Genomic DNA, 26,629 nt, shown 5'->3' on the forward strand with positions numbered 1-26,629 from the left:
CACCCATTATATGACAATAGTAGCCTACAGTGCATACAATAGGAAAATCAAGTACCTTTTTGAACCACTTTATTTTCTGCAAACAGGAGAAGAATGAAACCTGTTTGGGTCCGAGGCCTTTCAGTCTGTCTGCAGAATAAAGTCATTATGTAGTGAACTTTGGATGGACACACCCTCAGTACACACACAACAATCAAAAGGAGGTCAGCAAGGTGATGCACATAAATGCACAGCTCAGTGCTTACTGTTGAATGGTGTGAAAGCCTTTGACTAATGTAAGGCTATTTACTGTCTTGCATACTTAAAACAGCTATAACAATATTTTTATACAGTAAGCAATGGATCACATGACTTCTTCTGTATGAGAGGGGTTGCTCTTGGTGACCATACCACAGGTAATTATCACTAACTCTGCTGTTCCCTCCATGGCTCCATGGAGCTTTTTGGCCCATTTCAGTTCATTGTTTTGATTTTATTCACAACTGAACGTTTGTTCACTCTCACTGTGTCACTTCCAGCTGCAGCAGGCAGCTTTTTTGAGAGAAATAACAACAAACAAGCATCAACAGCATTTTTTGTAATTAGAAAAAAATGTCATCTAATCTGAACACTTTTGGATTACTTCAGGATCAAACAATGAAAATATTGAACCATGAAAATGTGACTCTTAAAACATCTGAACATCTCATTTTCAGCGCAAAGAAATATATTTTGGCACAGGATTCTTTGTTCTCCTGCAAGAGTGTTAGTTATCACGACAAACTTTTTATCATTTTAAAACTGCTATATATTAAAGACTTAATCAAAAATGTAATCAGCAATGTAAGCAATCCTCGGCAATTCTAACACATTTTTCAAATGTAATCTGGGCTGACTATAGTTTCTTAGTTTTTGTATTTGAAAAACATAATCCACATGACTTCTCAACCATTACTTCTATTGTTTGAACATAGTGGAGTGTATTGCAGCCAAGGAGCTAGATCATTCTCAATCAGTAAAGACAAGAGAAAAACTGAGAATTTTTGGCATACATTCCCCAGGATGTCAGAATCTTGACTTTAAATGATGTATTGGCTGAGTGTCTAAAATAAGCAACTATATGTGGTGTAAGGTAGGTACAGCTGTTCGGAGTATATGCCATTATGATGGGATCAAGTGACAAAATCACCAAAGAAAATTAGAAATTATTAATTTCTAGAATAGCAGTCCCATTTTTAATTTAAAGAGTTCTTTTAACAATTTTTAAGGAGGCAGTCTGAATCACTTGCAAGGATCTGTTGCTCTCTCAATGGGCCCCAAACCAATGGACTCCAGTGCACAAAGCAACTGTCTGCATTGTCTATATTTGCAGACTGTATTTAGGCCCCTGGTAAACCAACACATCCTCCGTATCAAAGTAAAATGAAAAACTTTTGATCTTGATCCATTTTCGATTTAGAATCGACCTAAGTGGCACAAAAACGTTTGAAGTTCAAGTTTAACTCCATAACAAGCTTATTAAGATAACATAACCTCACTACTACCAGCTCATTAGGCTCAATAATAAATAAAAACAGTTGGCATTAATCTGCTGACAGAAGACAAGCAACAGTCCTCCATAAAAATGTGCTTTATTGTGACATGTCTGGAAGGACCTTAATGACAAAGTAAATGAATAAGTTCACTGTAAAATATGCCAACAGAACACAGTAACATTCTCTCTCATGACTATTGGAGTTAATAGACCATATCAGGTACAGAGAGACAGTTGACACGTCAATCACACTTATCCGAAGTGATGATCTTTGGCCTTAATTCATGTACAATATCAGGCATTTGGATTAAAAAAAATAAACAGACATGACAAAATTATTTCAATGAAGCTTTTTATTATGGAAAGAAAGAAAAAAAATCTGATGCTCAGGATGACAACACGCTGCCAACACTCAAAGTAAGCCAACAAGAACTGACAAGTGTTTGAAAAAAAAAAAAAAAAAAAAAAAAAAGTGAATAACCTGACCCAAAAATAAAAAGTGACTTGAACTCAAGTGTTGCAGAACTTTGGTGTTAAATCAATACAAAATGATGAATGTGTGATTATGAGTGAGGTGATACACAAAGAAACACTGTAAGGAAGCACAAACAAGATGCCTGTGCACACACGCACGCAAACACACACAAACATACGCGTCCCCTGATAGGAAAGACGAGACCTGACTGAGAACTCTCACCGAAGGCAAGAGAGAGGGACGTTACAGATCTGAAAGGAAGAGGAGGAAACAAAAGCTGGATACAATGGGTAATATGCAACTTTTCAAACCAAATACTGACAAAAGGTAGGTAGAAAAATATCACAATGGTACAAACGACATTTTCAGAGAAAGGTTATCATTGAGAGGTTGAGAAGAGTTGACTTAACGCTTCTTAGAAAAGGACATTGCACTGAAACCACCGACACAAATGCTTTAATGCAAAAGAAAAAACATTCCGATCCGCTTGGAGGAGCAGCAGCCTTTCGACTTCCAAAAAAAAAAAAAAAAAGTTGGAAATTATGAAGTATTGTAGGTCTTTAATATAACATCATGACCCATAGACCGAGCAATAAAGCAAATGAGGTTTGTTGGAGCGTTCAGTCCCTTGATGGGACCACGGAGCTTCTTCATGCTTCATTGCTTCATTTTATTATCTCACAATGTTAATTCACCTGACCGTACATGGTCGACAGGTATGGCCGAGCCGTTTTCACACTCCATAAGAGAAAATGCTAATGAGACGACACTAAAAACGTGTAGATGTAACCTTGGAATTGATGAAGAAACATTGCTTTGTGCCTCTGCGGGCAGTAAGGCATCAATGCCACAATGAGGTTCTTCACAGTCCTGTTGCAGTGCCCCAAGTAGTGTTCCATTTAGAGCTGGCCCCTAATGTCTGGAGGCTGTCTGGATAGGCCAGGACTGAGCCCCCCTCCTCCCCCTCCACCATCTGCAGGTTTTTGGAAGGTGCCCTTTTTTTTTTTTTTTTTTTTTTTTAACTTCCTTAAACAACAAAAGCTGAAAACTATGGCAATATAGTTCACTATACAAGGTTGTTTGGCTGCTGTTGCTGAAGACCAAGCAACATTCAAGTTGTTTCAGTATTTTAACTCTGGAAAAAAAAAGATATTCTAATAATTTATTTTTTTTCTAAAATGAGTAAAAGAACTAAACTATATGTGTATGTCCAGTTTTCAAACCAAATAATGTAAAATAAAAAATAAAAAAATGAACGTTTAAAGGGGAAATTTCAGATTTTCTGAAGTGGGCTTGTATGAGGTTCTTAACTATAGTCTGTATATTAGCTACAGCAGATACCAGATGACGCCCCCAGTTAGGAGGCAATGTTTTGTTGCTGTCAGACAGCCTTTTCTGACAGGAAACCGTTGTTACATAAGCCAAATATCGCTCTCTCCAAACCAGTCAGGTGAAATCAGTCATTTTACCTCACAAAAAGACGCGAGTTGCTGATCTACAGCTGCCACGATGCGTTAGTTTATTTGTGTTATTGTGTGAATTTGGTGCTTTAAAATGTTAGTTTGGAAACACTAAAGTCACACATTAACACGAACAAATTAAGAGATCGAGGCAGCGGTAGTCCAACAACTCCACTGCGGTAAAATTGCTCATTTCTCAGATGGAGTTTGGTTGGTTTGGAGAGTGTGTCATTTGGCTTATATATCTGTGGTTTCCAATCAATGTAAAGTGGTGAAAATACTCTATATACAGTGCAGACTTAAACCAAACAATTTTTTTAGGTGGACATTTTTAAGTGGCTAAAATACCTCATGTTTCTGAGCCTGTCCACAGCTGTGCATTGCTTAACTTCCATGCTGGTACTCCTCTCTGCTCTTCCAAACTATCGGTAATACACGGACTATTATACCTCATACAATACCATATCAAATATTCTGAATTATCCCTTTCACGTTTTATCATGAACACTGAAAGTCATCGTGATAATCAGGCCAGCCTTTCCTGTCAACCAAACCTCTACTGGCTAGCCGCGTCAAGTGCTCTAGACACCCAAACCAAACACTTGGGATGGAAACTCCCCCAGAAAAGGTTATTGCCATGGTAGCTAATGTTGCAGCATTCGGTTTGTGTGGCTCCTCTCAAAACGTAGGCACTGAGGTGAAGAACAGTTAAAAAGAGTCTGGGAAGGTAAACACCACACATCGTCTCTCTGCCGGTTTTTTACGCTCAGACAGGATGAGAGCGGGCCATCACCGAGTGTAAATCAGGAGAGAATGGAGAGATTTTAAAACTGTCCAGACTCAACCCGACACTAAACTATATTCCCTAAAGACTCTAACCTCATGAAAAAATAAAAATAAAAAAATGGCACTCGACCCATTTATTGTAAGATCCCAGACCATTTTTAAACAACAAAAGGGATACCTTTGCAACTGTGTACAATTCTGGAGAGAGATCATCCCCGAAGGGTGAAGCTGCACCACTTCTGTGTGCAAAAAAAAAGAAAGAAATGTGGGCTAAAAGCTAGTCAAATGATAAACAAGACATGACAGACAAGACCTCATAACAATAAAAAACATACAAATGTATTTGACAACTATTTGTCAAAAGAATAAAACCTATAATGCTATACTTACTACTAATGGTTTAACAGTTATAGCTGAACCCCTGTTAAAGATATGAAGCCTGTTAAAAAAATCCTTATTTGGCAAATAATAAAATGAGATAAAAGAGGGGATAATGAGAGAGATAGAAAATAAATGGCACAATTGTATCTGAGCTTTCAGATCAAACTATCAAACACAAAGAACTACTGTAGTTGCAGGTGGGGCATAAGGTTCACAATTGCAAACGTACTCCTTTGCCTAAAACAAATTAAACTATTTCTACATATAATGAAAGCAGAAAGTCACATCTATATAATGGCACAAGCATACTGGGAAAAAAAAGAATACTATGGAGACGTTTACCCAGCGTTTGATGATCAAAAAAACCCTAAAACTTTTATATCAAGATACTTCTGTGTCCACTTTAAAGCATATTTGTGTGTGAAAAGACTGAAGTACTCTGGAAATATGCCATGTACAAAATATCTCCCCATATAAACAACATTCACACAAGGCACTTCATTCAGTAAGAAAAGAGAATCACAGTCCTTTCTTCTACCAGAAACTGCCTGCATAGCAACAATACGAGGACAAAATCTTTTCAGACTTCTGTGTGGTACCACAAAAGAAGTTTCAGAAAAAAAATGTTGGGTTTCTCTCTTTTTTTTTTTTGGTTTTAAAAACAAGCACTTCACCGAATAGTAAAACTTTGTTGGTTTGAAAATAAAGACCAGAGTTCATTCCTCTTAGCATTTTGTCCCCGACATTATCAACTTAGGACGCTCTGTACACTTTCTGGCGTGGGTTTTTATCAAACACAGTGCTCCTGGGATATTTAGTGTTTTTATTTTTTTCTGATGGCACTCAGAAGGCAGCCAGTCACCAGGAGATGAGAGCGGAGAAGGGGTGACATGAAGGTTTCCACAGTGAGACTCCAAGACGTCCCCTTGGGGCAGAGACAAGAGGGGCGCGTGTGGGAGGATCTGCCTGAGTCTGAGAGATGTGGTTGTAGAAAGGGTGGGGGGGGCAGAGACTGACAAGAGAGGAGGTGGTGGAGAGCGCAGGCAGCGCCGTGGTGTGTGTGTCCTGCTACCTGCTTCTCAGATTCTGCAGGACTCCATAAACCTCTTCTTCTTTGCTGAGTCCCTCAAAGAAAGGCAGCAGGTCCAGGAGCTCTGTGTCATTCATGTCGTCAAACCAGGATTGGACTGGGACCTGTAGAGAGGAGAAAACAATCTGCAGTTGGCTTTTGTTTAAAGGCATAATCTGCAACATTTTCCTAATTAAAAAAAAGTGTAGCCTCGCATAAATATAATCCCTCTAAATCATCACTTGTGACCCAGCAGAAGTGTGTGTTGGTGTCTGTCTCTGGAGAGACACTGTCCTCTGCCTGTGTTATGAACATTTCTGGGCTTCAGCCTGTTTGACAGTGATGTGTAGCCCAAAGCCAACACAGCAAACCAGCTTTACAAGTTGATCTCTTTAAAAAATATGGTGACCTACAGTTCGATTGCATTTTGTGACCCTCTCCTCTAGTCTGTATGTGTCAGAGTTGGAGAAAAAGTTTCACACACAGACAGACACACACAGTTAAGGGGACATAGCTAGATCACAGTAATCAGTCATCAAAAAGCAGTAATAAATCCACCTTGAAAAATGAAAGAGGAGAGACGACCTGTGGACAATTTTCCCTTTTTTTCCGCAATTAAATTTTTCATTTATTTGAATATACATAGACGGACAGTATTGGTACTAGACAGCAACACATTCAAGCACCTGTGGTGACTACACGTTTAAAACAAAAATAATAATTTAGCAAACCACAGCGATGCTGCCAGATCAGATTAGTGTTCCAGCCATCATATGATCACAAAAGTGGTCCCATGACATCTTGAAGCGCTCACTTTTCCCAGCCTAGATGTCAAAACACAATTCAAGGTATACCGAGTTCTTATTAGACTTTTAACAGCCAGGAGACTAAAATTATGACTAAAATGACTGAAACACTGACTAAAATGAAAACAGAATTTCACTTACTGAATTTTGACGGAAACAAAACGAAAATTAGACCCTAACTTGACTTTAACTACAACTGTCAGTAAGCAACAAAGACTAAAGATTCTGGCCAAAATGACCCTGAACAAAACCCCAAATATAATCATTTTTGAAAAAAGGTCCACATTTCTAAGGGTTAGACATCAATACCAGAGTTATGTTTTCCTTGTTGACATTAGAACTAGTTTGGCTGCATATGTAGGTAGATATACAGATTTAAGAGAATGTACCTTGTCTCAGAGTAGCAAACAATGAGAGCCTATGACTCCTTGGTGACAAGGCAAATTATATTACTGAGCAACTTCTGTAAGTGGCAGATACATTAGTGGTTTAGGGACTCACAGCATTTTCTGGGTGGAAAATGTAAGAGGCGGGTGAATTGTCCACAATGATGACGTTGCTGAGTTCTCGTCCCAGCCGGCTGAGGTCTTTGACATAGTTCCCTCTGTGAAAAACGCAGGATTCTCTGAAGAGTCTGGCTCGAAACACGCCCCACTGGTCCAGCAGGTCGGCCACAGGGTCTGCATACTGTCCAAGCCAAACAAACACGCAAATATGTTATACTGCCATAAAGACAAATATCTGACATAACCTGAATTATACTGCTGTACAACAATAAAAAATATGCAGAAATCAAGTTACATGCTGTGATGCAAATCTGTGGGGTCGAATGTCTCAACCTGAGCACTAACAAAACTTGCAAATGCTACACTATTGCTGCAAAAGGAAGCAAAGCAGGTCAACTGTCACAGTTGTGTTTACCTGAAGATGCCTCAGGAAATACTACACTACGACACAAGCACCACTGACACCTACTGTAGCTTTTAACTCAGCATGAGGAACACTTGATACTACGGAAACACCAGGCCCTTAGCACGTTTATTTCTGTCTCATTCATTAAACTTACCCATGCATTATTGGCTTAGGTGCAAAAGACACAGATGGAGAGTGAAGCAGAGGAAGTGTGAAAACTCAAACAGCAAGAAAAGATGAGAAATACAGAGCAGAATGAGGAAACAGAAAATGTTGTTCGATGGCTGTCAGTGACATGTAAACAAAACATGCCATGGCTGGTTCTAAACACACCTTAGCAAGACTGGCTGTAAAGAGCACACATTCAAATAGTTCTCCCATCTTTTGAAGGAACTCGTCCACATGGGGTCGTTTCAGCACATACACCTGAAAGACACACCACAGATTTTAGGCCAGGTTAGAGAGAAACAACATACATGATGTGACACCAGTATGAAATAAACTTTCTACTCAAAGTATGAAAAAGTGAGAAGAGTAGTTTATTATGACTTTGATGGTGTGAAACAGTGCGAACAGCTTTAAACAGACTATGCACATTCTGCTACGGGGGACCTCTTTCGCATTACCTCCGATGAGGAAATGTATTAAGTTTTATTCATGTTATGTTTATTCACATTTGCTGACTTCCATTGTTACTCTCTAATGTCTCCTGTGTTTTCCCAGAAGTTAATAGCAACTATGTCTAGTAGGAAACATACCATTTACATTGAATAAATACAGGTTTCTTTGGGTTTGACCATTGTTGGAAACAGTTGGGATAATGCAAGTACTCAACTCAACAAAATATATAAGATGTCTAGTATTTTAACACATTTTAATGCAGGAATGTAATAGCTTCAACATAGTGTGACGTTACAAATAAGCACACATTCGAGGATTGATACAGAGAAGGTCATGCCAGTTATTACTTTCATTATCTAAATATTCAGCTTGGTGACCTCCCTTTCTAAAAGACATCTTCACTCGTGGTTGAGATGCCCTCCTCTCTTTGCCCAGCAGCTGCCACCCAGTGCAAGTAATCATGAATAGGCCAACCAGGATACACACAGCCTATCCTGGATTACTTGAACTGGATCACAGCCATTCTCTTGAGGATCTTCACATAAATGGAACTCTTGACCCTAATACAAAAAAGGCATATTTCACTGAAAATGGACTCTTGTGTGTACAATACCTGATGAACGGTACCGTCGATCTCCACTGGAACAATAAAATCAGCATTGCTGATGGGCTGTGAGAAGAAACACAACAGCACATCAGTGTCATTCAAACTGTTGGTGTAGTACCACAACTGACCAGCAGAGGTCCTGCTAGGAACACTAAAACTTTGCAGTTCATGGATTGTCAAATCTCTCACAGGAAGAATAAAATAATCAGTGTCTTTGTTGCCAAAATAAAGCCCTCCTCCTTGTCCTCCTTCCTTCTGACACCACTCTAGTAATCTAACCAGGTGGTTGTCTATATGTGATGATGATCGTTCAGGCTTTAAAAGAACCTGTATTAACTGCAGTTGGTTGGAAACATCAGTTGCCCTTCAGACTTTGCTGTTACTGTCCTGTTTTTATTGTAAGTGGACAGTCCGGACTGTAATACTGCTCCTGTTTTTACAACAGCACATCCTCCACCACCTGCTCCTCTCCTGGCTTTGTTTACACAGTTATCTAATGGATCTGACACAGCTTTGACTTCCTGCAGGTTATTGGCTGAGATATGGATTTAAAGATAAGGTCAGATATACATTCTGCATTACTCTCATTGCAAGGTATGTATACAGAATGCTGTATGCTGATATAGGTCAATGCTAAAAAAAAAACAAATTTATTTTTTCAGGGTAGTGAAAGGTAGGATTTAAAAAAAAAACCCAAAAAACAACTTCATAATATCCATCATTAAATAAATGAATTGACTGTTAATTATTATTTAATAGTTATTTCTGTAATAACAATGGAATTATTATTTTACTAATTAGTAGTAATGCTAATGCTAAAGGTTGTCTACAAACTACATCTGGATTGTCACTGTAATGTAGAAACTGAAGTGATACTTAATTGGTAAATAAATGGTTTATAAAGCAAACTTTTTTGAATGTTAGAAAAATAAGTATCAATTCAAGTTAAAATTAAACTTATCAATCTATTAATGATGTTATTATAAAATATTACAGATTTTTTGCTATTGACAAATTGCATTTTAAAGCAAAGATGTGTTCAAGCCAACTGGTGACTTTATCATTCAAACATGAAAGGTTTTGGCCAGCTCACACTCTCACACTGACAGCTGCAACTGCAAAACTGCACACAACATCAGTAGTAAACCTCAAACTGAGCTTTAGCCTTTTCTCACCTTAAATGAGCTGTGGACGAGTGTTTCATCCAAGTCAATCACCACACACTTTTTGCCATAATCAGATATTATCATCTCTGGTAGGAGGTATTTGGCTGGTGGCTGTGGGGAGGAAGACAAGGCAGATAGTGTCAGATATATGGAGAGGAAGTCTAAGTGTTTGAGAGAGAAAGACAGGGAGTGATAGAGGACATATACTTTGCATAAATTAATGCTTGAGGCTGAGCACAAAAGCCAACACCATGTTAGGAGCATCTCCAAGGGTGACAATGCAGCTGAGATAAAGCCATGTCTGAAATGATGTGTTTAATGGACACATCGCCTCAAAATATCACCCTATAGGATTCTTCACCACTGGAAAGTCCCCCGCTACAGCCACCTACTCAGAGAAAATAAATGTCTAAAATCCCTGTAGACTTTTCTCAGAACTGTGGAAATTAAATAAAACTTTTCACACATTCTCACAAGGCCATGCAAAGGTTAGCTGCTGTCTGCTGCTATAGAGCAGTGTTAGTTTAATTTAAATCATCCAAACTTAAACCATATCAGTTTGAAAATTCAAATAAACTTCTAATTCATGTGTAAACATGCTAGGATGAAGTCATGGAGGCAGGGCACAAAATAAGCACCAGGCATAAAAAATGCAAGTGGGTGGTAGAAAATCAATGGTAATCTATTGAGTGACTAGTAAAATTTATACATTCACTTGCCATTTAGCCAGTGGACAAAAAAGTTAATTTTGCACCCTGCTTGTGGAAACTATGCCTCAGTGCAGACACGGGGCTGTATTAAAAACCCATTCACTGTTGATGGATCCTAAAGAATTCACCTTCATGCAGCCATTGATAGGTGATTTGACCAGTATGTTGGTCAGAAAACCAGATCACATATAATTCCTTCCTCAAGTGGCGAGATAAATTTGTTTCACCCTTTAGTAGGGAAAGCAAGCCTTAAGGGACAGTTCACCCCCAAATCAAAACTAGATATTTCTCCTCCAACCTGTCGTGCTATTTAGTAGGGCTGCAACTCATGATTATTTTTACCATTGATGAATCTGTCGACCATTTCTTTGATTAATAAACTAGTTGTTTGGTCCATTAAGTGTTATAAGAATGTCAGAAAATGTTCATCCCGGTTTCCTAAAGCCCAGTTTGACAACCTCAAATGTATTGCTGTGTCAAAACAACCCAAAGAAAAGAAAAAGAGTTAACTGTCAGAGGACTTAAAAAAAAACATCTAGATTTCTTTGGTGTGAGTTGCCAAGTTTTACAGCTATCAGCCCAAGAGATTTCTGCCTTCCTTCCAAAATAATGGGACTAAATGGCACACTTGCACAAAGTGCCAAAAAATACATCTGAAAAACTCAGCTGGGATGTCTCTTTCCAGAAACCATTACCTGGTTACTCCAGATAATCCATAGGGTTTGCTGTGAGCAGTTTCACATAAATAACTAAGATTAACTAAGACATAACTACTGTCTTTCTAGCAGAAAGACATTTGTTCTGGTAGATTCTACCACAGTAGGAAAATAGTTCCTTCATGAAAGTGCTCACAACAAGGTCTGTGGATCTCGAGTAACCAGGTCATAATTTCTGGAAAGAGACACTGAGTTTTTTTTTCTTTGGCTCTTTGAAAACCACAAGCCAAGTGCCATCTAGTTCCATTATGTTGGAGCGAAGACAGACACACTCTATGGCTGGCTGTCAGCCGATGTCTCCAAAACTCTCCAACTCACACCAAAATAATCTTAATGGATGAATAGCACTACAGGTAAGAGGAAATCTATGTGGTTTTGATTTTGAGGTGAACTGTACCTTTACGACTAGAAGCTACTGGGGAGCTTAACTCTCACTGATATTCAGTTGCATGGATAAGTAGCACAACAAATGGATTTACTTCTTGCATGGAAGCACCTGGGGCGATTAATAGAAACCATTTTACACTTAACTTGTTAGACAGTTAGTGTCACAGTATTTCTGAAAGCATACAAACCACCAAGTGTCACTCATGCAGATCAGGCACTGAGGCACCATTTAAACCCAAAGGTGCTTATACACCTTCCACACAGCCAGTGCTACGATCGGCTGAAAATGAACCGCAGAATGGTAGTAGAGCAAAAAGCTCTCTGAGGAGCACTGGAGCCCACACAGACAGGATGTGCCAGCACCAGCCCACTCAGCCTGCATGCAAAGGAAAAGACAAAAAAAGGCAATACATACACTAGGGACAGGGATGACCTCGACCTGGTCACACTACAATACAAGAAAGATAAGACACACACACAAAAACAGGGTGAGGGGTAGAAAGGAGAACAAAAAAAGAGACTAACAGGGTCCACGAAGATGGAGAAAATAACAATTAATTAGCAAAAGTTTGGTGGAGCAGCAGCCCACCTTGGGAGGTGATCCGTTCTCCTCAACAGGTGGAGGCAGGGAGCTGGTGTTGGTGTTGGTGGCTGGCGGTTCCACATTGTAGTTGCGGAAGCAGCAGAAGAATGTGCTGAAGATGCTCCGGCTCCTCTGCTTCTTTAGGCTGCTGTTCGACTGGGACGCTGTCAAAACAAAAGGAAGGGGTGGGAGAGTGGAAGGTGAAGCAGTGGATATGCAAATCTGCATTCTGTCATGAAAATGGAGCAGGCTGAAGCTGAGAAGCATTTATGTGTGATTATTTGCATGCTGAGCTATGGACACTGCTGGAATAACTGGGAACAAACGGATACATGTTTATTACAATACTCGTAAGGGGATCATTTGGAGTGGTGTTCTATGAGCTACTCGATATTTAGTGAATTTGCTGCAGTAAATGCCGGTCAGTCCCCAGTTTGGAGAAGCAGAGAGGGCCACCAATACAGAAGCTAGGCAATGAATTGCTGTGGACAGACTCATCTACAAAAGGTATTAAGCTACTTAAAAAAAGGTCTACCTTGTTAAAAAAAAAATTATCAGCTCAAGTATGCATTATATTTAGAATATTATCACCATTTTACTTTGCCATCAGGCAGCCTTTTCAGATGGGAAACGACCAATATACAGGCCAAACCTGCCAACCAACCTCTGTAGGTGAAATCAATTATTTTACCTCACAGAAGACAAGAGTTGCTGGTCTACAGCTGCCTAAATGTGTTTGTTTGTGTCATCATGTGACAGTGAAACTGAAATATCTTTTTAAAACACCAAAGTCGTAGACCAGCAACTGCTGTGTTCTGTGAGGTAAAATTACTGATTTTGTATATGGAGTTTGGTTGGTTTGGCGAGAACAATATTTGGCTTTCATGATGGCAGTTTTCTGTCAGAAATATAACGTACATTTACACCAATAGTGATGTTTTAGGTGGGCCTTTTACATTTTGCTGCTGACTAATAATTATTTTTTAAATGATTAATCTATTGATTCTTTTTTCAATTAATTGGTTAATCTATCAATTAATTAATAATGATTATTTTTCATTACTCAATTATATACTGATTAATTTAATTAATTTAAAATACATATCAAAAACATGTCTCACTAATATTTCAATATTTTATTCAATCTTAATCCTGAAAAAACAGACATAAATCACATTAGAATAATGATAATAGGGGCATATTTTAAAGTTAGTCTAATTTTCACCTCATTTAATAGACTCCAGGTCAGATGCCTCATCAGAAAAATACTGGACCTTAATTTCAAAAGGAGCTGTGATGCATATTAATTTAATAAGTAACCACTGTCAACCATTCACTGAACTGGACAATCAGTATTTTGACTTAAAACTTCGACACGGTCATGACATGAATATATTTCATCAATAGCGTCACATGCAGGTAAGATGATTACTGGCAGTGTATTTGTGCATCAGTGTGAGCATAAGAAAATGCTTTTTGTCGTTTTTCTGCCAACTAAAATATATTACAGTCTGTAACATCCAGTTTGTAGAGCTAAAGAAGAGCCAAACTGTCTATCTCTATCTATCTCTCTATCTCGGTCTAAAATACGACCACACTTTAAATAATCATGGCAAGGCTTGTACTCTGCAGGTTGTTCTTCACGTGAATCCATGCTCTGACAGGGCGTAGCAGTTCATAGCAATGCATCGACACACGATATGCAAATCGATGTATTTTAAAATAAAAAAGTCGATTACATCGATGAATCACCCCAGCCCTACTGCTGAGCCCATCAACAACTGTTCAATGCTTAGCTTCGATGCTGATACTCTTCTCTGCTTCTCCAAACCGAGGGCGTGCCAACCAGTATCTACTGCAGGTAATACACTGAGTATTGTTGAGAACCTCATACAACCACATTTCAAATTATCTGAACTATCCCTTAAAGTGGTCAAAGCAGGGTAAGCTAGGGCTGAACAATTCATTGATATTTTACTGAAATCGCAATATGTACTACTGCAATTTTAGAATCGCAAAACATGAAATGTGTGTCAAAATCGCATTTCAAATTCACTGTAAAGTATTTCTGTGCTGCAGAGACGTCCTGTCTACGCATCACATTCTACATATTTAAGAAAACATCTTTCTTTGGTACAGATCCCAACAAAATTCACACCATAATCACTTCAGCATGTTTTTCAAAAAATAGTAAGAATACTGATGTAGAAATGATCATTCCCTGTAATATCAAAAATCCTACTGCAAATGCAATATCAGTCAAAATAATGACAATTAGATTTTTTTTTCAGAATTTTTTCAGCCCTAGTGTGAGCTACAGTGAATCACAACAATACGTGAGACCTTGACAGTGTGATTAAATGGCATTAGTGTAGGTTTTGTTGACCCGGCCTGGCAGGACCACTGATCAGAAAATAACTTGGCTGGCTGGGTGACTTCATCAGTCAGACATAGCGACAGATCAGAGCGTGCTCTGCTCTGATTGCAAATCGCCTCTCATTCCAGGACTACGGAGCAGGGCCTAAATCAGACACTGAGCTTTTATTAATAGTGACAAGTTGGGAGCTGCACCCTATTCCCTCCTCCTTTTTGCCCTGCCATGGATCCTGTCACCTGATTGGCCCAGGAGTCTCCATTTTGAAAGCTTGCTTACATTTCCCCTCCCCTGTTTCAGCTGGCAGGTGAGTGACTGAAGCAGCCTGGACATGCACACGAGAGAGGGGAGGAGGAGGAGGTGGGAGGCCCTCAGACCCTGCAGAGCCTATACAAGGCTGCATTCCTCTCCACCCATTAGTCCCCCCTGCTCACCCCTTGGCTCACACAACCAGAATGCTTTTGCAACTGAAGACCAGTGAAGAGCAAATAGCATTATGTCATGTCTTTTGGCATCTTGATTTTGTGCCACTTTGTGTTCCTGACCTTCAACAAATACCCACCAGACATTTGTCATAGGAAACACTGTGCAGGAAAAAAATACATAGAATGGCTGCTCATAAAAACAAGCTAGTACACAATGTATTAGTCAGGACAACAAACTTTAGGCAGATCCTACAAATACCACAACTATTTTTACATCAATCCAGCTTTGTTGAGTATTTTTCCAACAAAACAGCCCTAAGTACCATGGTATCTTACAACCACAAAAGTAGCCAGGGCTTCATATCATGTCATGAAAGGGCATAATGTTTTGCTACCCACACTATTGTTTCATGAAGATTACTTCAAGTCTATATTCCACAACTAAAAATACTCATGAGTGCCGGAAAGGTATCAGACACACAGACTAAGAGCATGTCACGGCTACATGAAACACTTTCTGCCTTCCTCGATCCCTCTGTCATTTCCCTCCTTCACTGGCTTCCAGTCACATTAATTACTGCCTTTCAAGCTAGGGCACGTCGTGCTGGGTATTTAGGCTATATCTTATCAGTGACACAAGCTCTTCCATCCAAGACAAGTTAAGTACAGTATTCATTCAGCAACCAGGAAACAACATTAAAAAATATTCAGTGACTATTTTAAAAAACTTAAAACAGAAAAACATGGAATTACAAAGACAAGAGGTGATGCTGGAGTAGTATGTTGCTATTACTGAAAATACTATTCTTTGTTATGATATAGTTGATTGTATTACAATGTTTAACAACTACTATGCATTAACTGTGTGTAGATTACTTAACATTTTTGAGGTATATTTGTCTGCTGACACAATTTTTTTGTTAATTTATGTTAGTAATAGAGCATAGTATGGCCTTAAAGGACCAAAAAGTTTAAGGTTTTAAATATTAAAAGAAAAAGCCAAAAAAGAGCCAAAGTAAGATATTTTTTGGCAAACAAAGAAGTATTAATGAAGAGTTGGGATATCACAAGACCTGATATTCAGTACCAAATCAATGCCAAAATTCTGAAAATGTGATGGTACTTGCTTTTTTATTTTACTGTACCTTAAGTACTGGGGATGCAATTCTTCTGGTCCTAACAGGGAGCACATATATGCATACAAGTGTTCTAGTGCAGTGGTTGACAAAGTGGCACTCTAGCTGGCGGTCCATGAAAAATATTCAGATTCATTCATTTAATTCTCATGATATAAAAGGCCTCATAGTTTAAAACAACATACAACTCAAAAAATATCATCCTTTTCCCACATGTCTAGCAAGCGTCAAACACATGCCACCCAATAATGGTGGAAACCGTCTCTCTCTACATGGGTATTTAGTGGTGAATGCACATGGTGCAAATATTTTTAATACTTGTCTAATATCTTTCTAACACGAAGAACAAGTATAAGTGTAAAATAATAGGCTTAAATTATTTCAAGGGACATATTGGGAGCATGTCCCCAACATATTATCTATCTTGTAAGGGGTCCTTGGCTGAGAAAAATTAAGAACCTCTGTTCTAGCCAGCTGTTCAATGCCAAAGGAAGAAGTACGCCTACCAGCACAGAAGAATAACACCAAGTTGAAGATGGCAACTAGTGTTGCTGCAGCAACAGTTCCACCTTGTCTCATTAAAAAGATAAACTGTATGGAAGTACTTAATGCTGGGGGCAACTCATCAGGAATCAGTAATAAATTTTACTTACAACATAGCCAAAATGTTATTCTTGTCCAGATTGTTATCTTCATTATCCTTCTCCTGAAATACACGTTACTATTATTTTAACAACCGGTATTGCCATATAGCCAACAGTGATCCACAATGTTTACAATGGTTTAACACTTAAGGCTACTATTTCTAGGTTATCATAACATAACCATAGCTCATAGTAGGCTACCATGGTGACTCAGTCTGTGTCATCTCATCAAAACATAACCACAGTATTTTACATACTGTATTACCAGACTAATGGTCTGTCACCATGTCAGCAAATTTAAACTACTGCTTTCACTCCGAGTTCAACTTCAGTTCAGTAGCAGAAATCGCTTTTGGACTCCATTACTTTTCAGGCATGGCAACATGCTCCCAGAAGAGTAATTTGCGTCAGGCTTGGTAAATATCCCCCTCAGTCTTTTGTCCTAGAAGCTCAGATGAGTTTTTATTTCAGGTGGCAAAGAAAAACAACGATGGTTTAATTTTATTACTGGTCAAGGTATTTACGGTGGTATCAAACTGGGTTTCGAGAATCTTGGAATTTCATTGGTACTGACTGCTAATTTTCTGGTATTGGGACATCCCTAAAAGAAACAGGCCATGCCTATCACTTTTGTAAATGTCAGCAAGCAAAAGAAATTTATCAGGAAAACTCTATCCCACCTTGTAAGTGTCCAAAACAAAAAGTGGTATACCGAAAGAGCAAACAGAGAAGAGGAATGAAACAGGATGCATAAGAAATTCCTGCTACTGCACCATGTTTCCAAAACATCAAGGCCATCTGACCCAATCCACTGGAAAATAACAAAGCACAAAATGCTTTATTATATGAATTCTGAAATAACCCCACAGGAAAATTGACTACACCACTCTCCCTAGCTTTAGTAAAAGAGCTGCAAGATGATCATATCTGCCATAATACGCTTAGTTTAAATCTAAAAATAACCTAATCAGGATCACACAACTTCCTTTATTAAACTGGACTTTGTCTTGTCATTTCAGCACTGTATTATTGTAAAACTGGGACAGTGAGGCAGCTGACAGCTTCCTGTGACTCATCACTATAACTGGTTGATTCCTGCACAAAGACCCTCGGAAAACAGCCACAACTATTGAGTTATGAACAGGGCACAACTGGGTCTCAAACACATATTGCTCACCTGGAGTTGATGGAGGGTATTAATTCACTAATGAGAAGGGTAAACTATTTTTAATTAATAAAACTAAAAATCAGATTTGAGTTTCTTTATTCATAACTTTCACACAAGTTTTCATTCAAGGGTTCATTTTTTGTTTCCAAATACACATGAACCATTTCTTGGACAGAGCAACATATTCCATGTGCCAGTCTTTGTGGTGTCATGCCTTTCAGGTACAGTATATCCAGCACTGGGCTGTCCACATACAAACACACTCTGAATCATTTATTAGTTGGTGTGTCAAGAACTTCCAGTCGGGGTCTGACCAAGAAAAGCCATCTCTCTCTCTCTCTCTCTCTCTCTCTCTCTCTGGCCGAGGAATGTAATGTTGTGTCCTAGAGTCATGGGAGGGTTTCTGACTATTGACACATCATATAGTTTTGGCAGAGGGTCAGTATCACTTCAAATTATCACTCACACACCTCATGCTCTAAATGCAGTGCAATCTTACAGCTTTGTATTTGGTGGACTCCAAGTAGCACACTGAGCCTAAATAAGACTACAAATCTCAGTGGACTGATTTTCACACATAATATGTGTGTGTCTACTGTAAATACATTACTCTAACAGAGTCTAGTGCTTTTAGTCTATAGATAATCAATGTTAAACATGCATATCTGCATACTAAGAAATTAGTAATAGCGGATTATCTGGCATTTTGAGATTATTGGTATTGGCCGATGCCTGTGCTCTCAAGGATACACAATACACAATAAATGTTTGCAGAGACATTTTGTACCCAATCTTGTCATTGTGGCTGCTGGATCAATATTAGTGCTTCCCTGTGACAGTTTTGGGAACGCAGGGACAGGCACTAATATGTTATGCACTGGTCCAATGGGCCACTAAGACCCTAAATCTGGTGGCAAAAGAACATATTTGGTGGCCCAAATGTAAACATATGTAAAACAATGCAGAAAAGGCAATTCAACACAACATAACACATCCTTCCTTAACTGTGACTTTTGTCACCCACTTTTCCCATGAATTGTGATGTGGTGTTTCCTTAAGGCATTGTTACTAATAAAAAAGCGAGCTAGACTTCTTGAGAAAACTGGCGGCTAACATCACAGTACATTACATCCTAGAGAGGTATCATATTCTAGCTACTGCAACTCCTTCTTCCATTCACTCCTACATTTTCATTGCAGTTACATTTTTCATTGTCTGCCTTTTGTATTGCTAGTTCTTCTGTAAGGGTCACATTAGCAGTTTGAGTAGGCTTAGTAAACCTGTACTTTAGTAGCCCTGACAATAGACATTGTGGAGACATTGGCAGCTAGCCAGTAACAAGTACTGGTTGTTGTTTTTAAAGAAGAGTTGAACTAAAAGGTGCAAATGAATCTGGATGCTTGTGAAACTGTAACATTGTGTTGGTGAATATTTGCTGTCCACAAAGTAAAATTTGCTGGCCACAGGCCATAGGGCCATGGTTAATCTTGAATCCTGCTACGTGGTAAAAAAGTATTTTTTTCTTCCCTCCTAAATGACAGCGAATCTAATCTAAAACCGTTTCTGTCCAGCATTAAAAATATATTGCAACATTTAGAATAATGCAGTTGAAAGGTGTTGGATCTGACATATTGTACCCTGCTCTCACTTAAATACCAGTCACGCTCTGACATCTATAGCATTAACCCAATGTAGTTTTCCATTTCAATAATTTAAAAAAATCCATCTACAATAACATTATACTGGCTAAGATAACCATGTGGATCAAACTGTAACGTGCATGGAAATATTTAATTATACATGACTTTTCTGTGATATATCAGCTTTATATATAGCCCACTGGACACCCTGTTCTCCTAATATCTGAATCAGCCACTGAAAAGCCCATATTGATCAATAATGGGACACTCACTATAAGAAATGTGTGAAGAAGTGGAGACAATGGCACAGGACAGAACTGATAACGACACTGAATGTTTTAATTATAGTTTGGATAAAGGTTGGCTTTAAAAAACTATGAATCAAAAAGAATTCAATAACCCAAAAAGAGGCAGCGAAACAAGCTGCAACACAATCAGCTATCAGAGTTGGCCTCAGCTCTGCAGTATGATAAACTTTTAACCTCCACAATGAAAGGATCTCTGTCTCAACAAACAATACAAAGTTATAATAACTTTAAAGGCAATACAATCCATATGTAAGCAAATATACTTGTCTCACCACCCAAAACTGGCATTGTTCCCCATTTGACTGACAGATGTTTGATTTACTTACTTACCATGAACAACAACTAAAACCTGCAACAGCCCCATTGCCATTACTGATCTATACTTTCATCCATTCATTATCCATACTTGCTTATCCTGCGCTGGCCAGAAAACCATCCCAGCATATACTGTGCAAGAGGCGAGCTATTCCTAGAAAGGAAGTGTACACTGGCCGAACCTTGCTGGACTTGTATGCACTGTTTATTCATTCTGCACGCTGTACAAACTATATCTTTTTTTAATGGAACTATGCTGTAGTTAAGACCTGCTTAGGTTTAGGGACATCTTGTTATGGTGAGGAAAGATGATGGTCTGGATTAAAATGATCTTGCGAGATCTTTCGCGAGTCTGGGGTTCCATTCTAGACACGACCCTTTGACATGTCACCCATGCCAGACACAGACAGACAACCATTCATGCTCATGTTCACATGTACAGGCACATTAAGATAACCTGTTCACTTAACCTGCAGGTATTTGGACAGAGCAACAAAAAACCACACACGCAAAAGATCAACATACAAACATCACATAGAAAGGCCACAACTGGCCTGCTGATTCAAACTCAGGATAATCTTGCCGTGACATGAGCGAGCTAGCCACTGAGCCATGCCACCCTATTAGGGAGCCTCAGGAAATAAATACACAGGCTAAGAATATGGCTGAAATCTGGCAAAACCTGTCTGGTTGAGTCACTGAGCAACTGCAGTGCTCAACACATACCACCACACATAAATCAATCTTCAGAAACATCTTGAATTCCATAGAGGAGGGTGAAGGGATAGTATAAGAGCCGCCCATACGTCTCACAAATGTATTCAGGTCCTGGTGCAAAGATCTGAGTCAAGTATCGACTTAAAATAGTTGAAAACAACTCTCATTCATCAACACCCTCCAAAAACCCAACAAGGGAAAAAAGGACCCACTAAGATGGGTCATTATCTTCTTTTGAAAATCAAGTTGCTTTATTTTCCAAACAAAAGCCTAGTATGACTGTGAAAATGAAAAAAAAAAGATCACTGTCATCTCTGCAAGTAGTTATACTGGGCCTCGAGGTCAGTGGTGCTCTGGCCAGCAGGGCAGTGATTCTATATTTAGGCTGCAGCTTGGCAGCCGGACCAGTGTGAAAGGCAGGCACATGTCGTAAGACAGCCAGTAGAGGAGCACTGAGAGCAAAGGTGGTCAATTTTTGTCCAGACAGTTTGGAGCCTGTTCAAGCAATGGAAGACTACCTGTCAAATTCCTCTAGGACAGCTGCTGGGATGGGCAACATGTTATGTTATTTGCAAGAGATAAGGGGCAGTCATATCATTGGCTGACAATATAATGAACTCTGGAAATAGAAAAAAAGCTAAGAACCTTGCTCTGTACTAGAGAAATATTCTACCTGTTAAACTAAAAAAATAAATTAAAAAAACCCTACTTATAACACAGCTGATGAGTATGATCCTCACATTCAAAACTTGTTTTTTTCAAAGGTCCAGAGCGAATGGAAGAAAGGATATGGCCATACTATTCCTATAATGATGGCAATATTTGACTTCGCCACAGGGAGGAATTCTATGTCTCATTCTTAAGAAAGAAATGGAATAGGTGGGAAACAAACAGTAACATCACTGCTCTACTTCATCCTAACTCAACTGTGTCCTGGATTACAGACAAGTCTCACAACTCTGTTGTTTAATGTTGTGAGTGTGTGTCTGTGTATGTGTGTATATATGTGTTGTCAAAAATCAATGTATTGATACTGAAATACTCAAAAAATACTCATTTTTTGCAGTATCAATACTCCAGTACCAGCTGCATTTTCTTGCTCCCCTCTCTGTCTGCTCATAGTCTGGCCTCCTCCCCTTTGTTCACAGTGTTGTCTTCTTCTTGTCATTAATTTGCTATATTTGTTGTAATGTTATAGCTTTTTTTAAAATAAAAATGTAAAATTTTATGCCCTCAGTGTTGAGTCTAATTTTTCCCCATGGTACCAAAAACGATATTGAATACCAATATTTTTCAAGGTACTGTATTGAAATTCTAGTATCATGACAACATTACATTATTGTAGTTTTTTCATGATAAAAATATAGGGATAATGACAATATTACAATATTAGGAATTCATATTGTCATAATGGCAACATTATGGTGGAGGAGTTAGTTTCAAAAAAGGAAGCATCTTCAGTCGTGTGGAAGTGGTTTGGTTACAAAAGATCAGATGTACAATAAATACAATAAGCCACAAAAATTGTAAAAGGGGGCAATACAACAAACTAATTTCACCACCTCAACCAGAAGTTCGAGCAGAGCCAAAAGACCAGGAGCCAAAAACTCAGCTATTGTGAGTTCTAATACAAAAATATTTTCCTGTATTTCGTCATATTCTCAAGAATATTGTCATCACATGATACCCTGAAATATCCTGATATTATTTTTGGGCCATATCATCCACCCCTACACCACACAAGAAATACTCAAGAGGAGAGCTCAAGAAAATACAAATATTTCAATACACACTTAGTCATTAAGTAAAACTATCAATCAAACTGTTGATCTTTCAAATAATCGTGTAGTGAATCAAAAAAGATAAATAACCACAAGCCCAAAATGATTGTCTGACTAACAGTGACAACCAAAGGATGAAGCAACAAATGAAAGCAAAAAAAATCTTTCATGAAACCACAGCCTGCACTGTCTGACATTTTACTGAGGCAGTTACTTAAAACATTCATTCTATTTCATTTTAACCATTAGCATATGAATTTTCCCATCAACTAACCACTTAATTGACTAATCATTTCAGAACTGCTCATACCCAGCAGTGACCCCAAATGACTTCCCCATCACTTTATCCCAGCTCAGTAACACAACATTGAAGACAGAAAGTACAAACAAGACCTTAAAATACCTTCTGACGTCTTTCAAGCAAAATAACTTTATCTTGATCTTTGTTTTTACTCAGACATAACATCAAGCTGTTAGTTAAGTGTGCACCACTGCAGTGGAATCTGCATATTTTTACTGCCATACATTCATACTGCGTGGGTCAAATCCCAACCTGCAATGATATTCTTCCATAACTCCCACATACCTGCAATGATAATCCTATATGACGCACGCATATGTTCAAGTCACACAGAATCCATAGTAGTTACTGAGGGATACCTTTGTTCCCTCAGAGGAGAATCCATTGTTGTGCTTGAAAGACTTAAGTTCTCACATTACTAATGGTCTGACAAGCAAGGTTTGAGATGTGATACTGATACACGTCTCATGGGCCTGGGTGACCCGGAAAGTGTCTCAGTGGCCTCAGGAATGGGAATGAATGAATGGACATTAGCAGCTCTGGTCTGGTGGACGGAGAGATTTGACCTCTACTGCAGATCATGCTTAAGAGTGAGTGGAGTGTTAAAGGGACAGATCACCCGAAAAACAAAAATCCAAATTTTCCCCTCTTACCTGTAGTGTATTTACCCCTCTAGATTGTTTTGATGTTAATAGCGGAGTTCTAGAGATCAACGTTTTGGAGATTTCTTTTTGAGAGAGTAGGCCCTACATGAAACTGCTCACAACAAGGTCTGTGGTTTATCTTAAGTAACCAGGTCATGATTTCTGGCACAAGACATTGCTGTTATTCAAATGTATTTTTTGGCGCTTTGAGCAACCCTAAGCCGAGTGCCATCTAGTTCCATTATATTCGAGAGAAGGCAGACATCTCTACTGCCGATCTACAAAACTGAGCAGCTCACACTAAAACAAATTCAAATGGCTTCACTGGCATGACAAAACACTAGTCATATTGCCAAAGCAACCGTTTAAAGGTGTAATATGCAACATTTTCCTAAAAAAATAACACATAGACTTATATAAACATGCCTTTCAATCATCACTCTAGAATTGTTTGGTGGTGGCAGAGACCCTGCCCTCTGCCTGTATTTCCTTACTTTCAAATTATTTTGCTGTGCTCAGGACCAACCCAAAACACTGGTATTTCACATCCTGCCATCTTTCTGGTGCATTTACAAATACATCAGGCAAATCCTACTGATTCTACCCTTAATGACATATTATACGAATGTCTTTTTAAAATGCAAAAACATTAATTTATTGGTATCAGCATGAGAAGCAGGTAATATCAACTGGGAAATAAAATCCATATCGTGCATCCCTATTTCTAATATATAAAATCCAAAATGTCATCAGAGCTCTGGAACTGTGAACATTAATTGGCTTTTTTTTCAAGAATTATGAAAAACTATACATTAAAAAAAAAAAAAAACTATCAGAATAACTTGACTAAATAGAATGCTAAATATATATTAATATATGTATTAATTGCTGCCTTTAAGATTAAAATATATTCTGTAAATAAAATATCAGACAACATATGCAGATACCAGTATAACTGTGCTAGGTCAGTATCTACCAACTGATATCTGGCTCTATAAAAAGGTAAAGTTTTTAAACTCAGATTTAATGCCTATGTTCATGCGTTCTTTATACAATGATATTTTTCTAAAAACTTTTTTTAAGCAATACATCACCTTGCTTACTAGGGCTGCACAATTAATTACAAGAAAATCAAAATACGGCCGGCAATATCCAAATCGCAGAACCGGAATAAAATTGCATTTTTTTGGAAAATGAAAAATGCATGAGAAAACAGCATCATGATGAGGTACTGTAGAGTAGCATAGATGACCTGGCCTAAAAATCCTGTTCTCCACATAAAAGCAAATATGTTTGTTTGGCACAGACCTCAATAAATATCACATCATCACAGTTTTACTTGATTTATTTTCCAATGAACATGAAAATTGTAATGCAAAACTGATCATTTCCTCTAATTGTACTGCATATCTGAAATCACAATTTCAGTCAAAACTATCATAATATGACTTCTTTACCGCATCAGGCAGCCCTATTGCTTACAGTATCGCATTATATTCAATCATAACCCCGGTATGTATCATATGGCCAGATTCTTGCAGATACAAAGCCACAGATTGCAGATAGTTTTCCTGCTTACTTCATCAAAAAACAGTTTTTGCCCTCAGACCAAACCACCGTGAACTTCTGAGCCTCTTGTGGTCGTCATTCATTTAACTTAATGAGTCACCTATCAGAGTATTAAGTCCAGTTATGTGGCCAAAACACAAGAAGAAAAGTTTGAGATACTGATGTTTAGAAGTCTTGACATAATTATGGTTAAGCAGATGTGGACAACTACTGTGTCGCAACAGATCTGTTAAAGTTAATTCGGCTAAAGTTAATAGGATCAGACTGCACGTCTTAACACGGGAGCGCAGCAAACACGTTAAGCTAGTCCGATAACTTACTCGGAACAGGACCTCTCTGACAAACTTGTTGATTACTAAAACTCAGTTAACTTATCACTAGTTGCGTTTACAGGTTTTTTAAGACTGCCACGAACAGGCAACCAGTGTCTTCGACTACTACAGCAGTTAGCAAGCGCGAGCTACAAGCTAACGTCAGTCGAGAAAAGTAGTTAGCCAGCTAGCATTAGTTCACTACCGTGTAATGACTTCTCCTTACCTTTTTCCTGGTTAAAGGATATTATTTCCTCCTCCTTCGGGTTGGAAACTTGGGTTATTATGGACGTGTGGTCCATTTAGGCGGATGGTTATTCCTGTTTTGTTTCCCACAATGTTTTTCGTACTAGCGCGCTTGCTTCGTCTGCTAGCTGCCGTTAGCTAGCTGTTCAGGATGAGGACGAGCAGCCAGCCCACAAAGCCAGGCAACAGTCCGAGACGAAGTGTTGTGGCAGCGGCGGTAGCCAGCCAGCTAGCACGGTGGTGAATGGGAGCCGGTGAATGGCTGTCATTTATGGCTCTCCACAAAACATCATCGCTACAAACAAATATTTTGAGAGCAACACCGACAGCTTATGTGGCTAAAGAAAAAACAAACAAACAAAAAACAGTCAACGTTTAATTGCTAACTAGCTGAAGTTAGCAAGTAGCTTGGGTTAGCGAGTTAGCTAGCAGTGAAGCTCCGATCATCCAAAATGTGAGGCCGTGTCTGGAACAACGTTGAAAACACAAGGAAGCCCGTCGGAGGATTGCTGTTGTCCAAAAACATGTATCGAACGCAAGTTCAGCGTTAAAGTTAGCTAACACTTTTAGGCAAACAGTTCATATCTGCTGGCCCTACATTCCCTGTGCAACATGGAGGCTTTATGTATTTTGAGTTGCATCTGAAGCGGGGGCACTCGGAGTGGGAGGGGGCGGTTTGTTTCTGTGATGGATTCTCTCAGGCAGGCGGGCAGCCGCACTACACTGCTCAACCCATGCAGCTGGCTGGACGCAGCTCTCTCCGGCTTCCTTTCCTCTGTAATTACTGTTGCTTTCTCTCACGTAAAAAATATAGATCTTTATCATTAGCTTCCATTGAAACATAATGCACTTTGTGTC

At 38.8% G+C, this 26,629-nt stretch overlaps 1 protein-coding gene across 2 annotated transcripts; it reads right to left on the reverse strand.

The window, feature by feature from the left end:
• Nucleotides 1–1,594: 1,594 nt before the first annotated feature.
• Nucleotides 1,595–26,539, reverse strand: LOC146318206 (CTD small phosphatase-like protein). Of its 2 annotated transcripts, XM_084731820.1 has the most exons (8): nucleotides 25,752–26,539; nucleotides 12,199–12,356; nucleotides 12,025–12,057; nucleotides 9,806–9,907; nucleotides 8,637–8,693; nucleotides 7,736–7,828; nucleotides 6,992–7,177; nucleotides 1,595–5,809 (listed from the first exon to the last, which is right to left on the reverse strand). In XM_084731820.1, the coding sequence occupies exons 1-8, from the start codon at nucleotides 25,825–25,827 to the stop codon at nucleotides 5,684–5,686; spliced, it is 831 nt and encodes a 276-aa protein (XP_084587946.1). In that variant the 5' UTR covers nucleotides 25,828–26,539; the 3' UTR covers nucleotides 1,595–5,683. The 2 variants fall into 2 exon arrangements, with proteins under 2 accessions (XP_084587946.1, XP_084587947.1); XM_084731821.1 differs by lacking the exon at nucleotides 12,025–12,057.
• Nucleotides 26,540–26,629: the final 90 nt, after the last annotated feature.

Source organism: Lutjanus erythropterus, chromosome 12 (assembly GCF_056507025.1).
Source record: "Lutjanus erythropterus isolate fLutEry1 chromosome 12, fLutEry1.hap2, whole genome shotgun sequence".
In the NCBI taxonomy this organism is placed as follows: Eukaryota; Metazoa; Chordata; class Actinopteri; order Lutjaniformes; family Lutjanidae; genus Lutjanus; species Lutjanus erythropterus.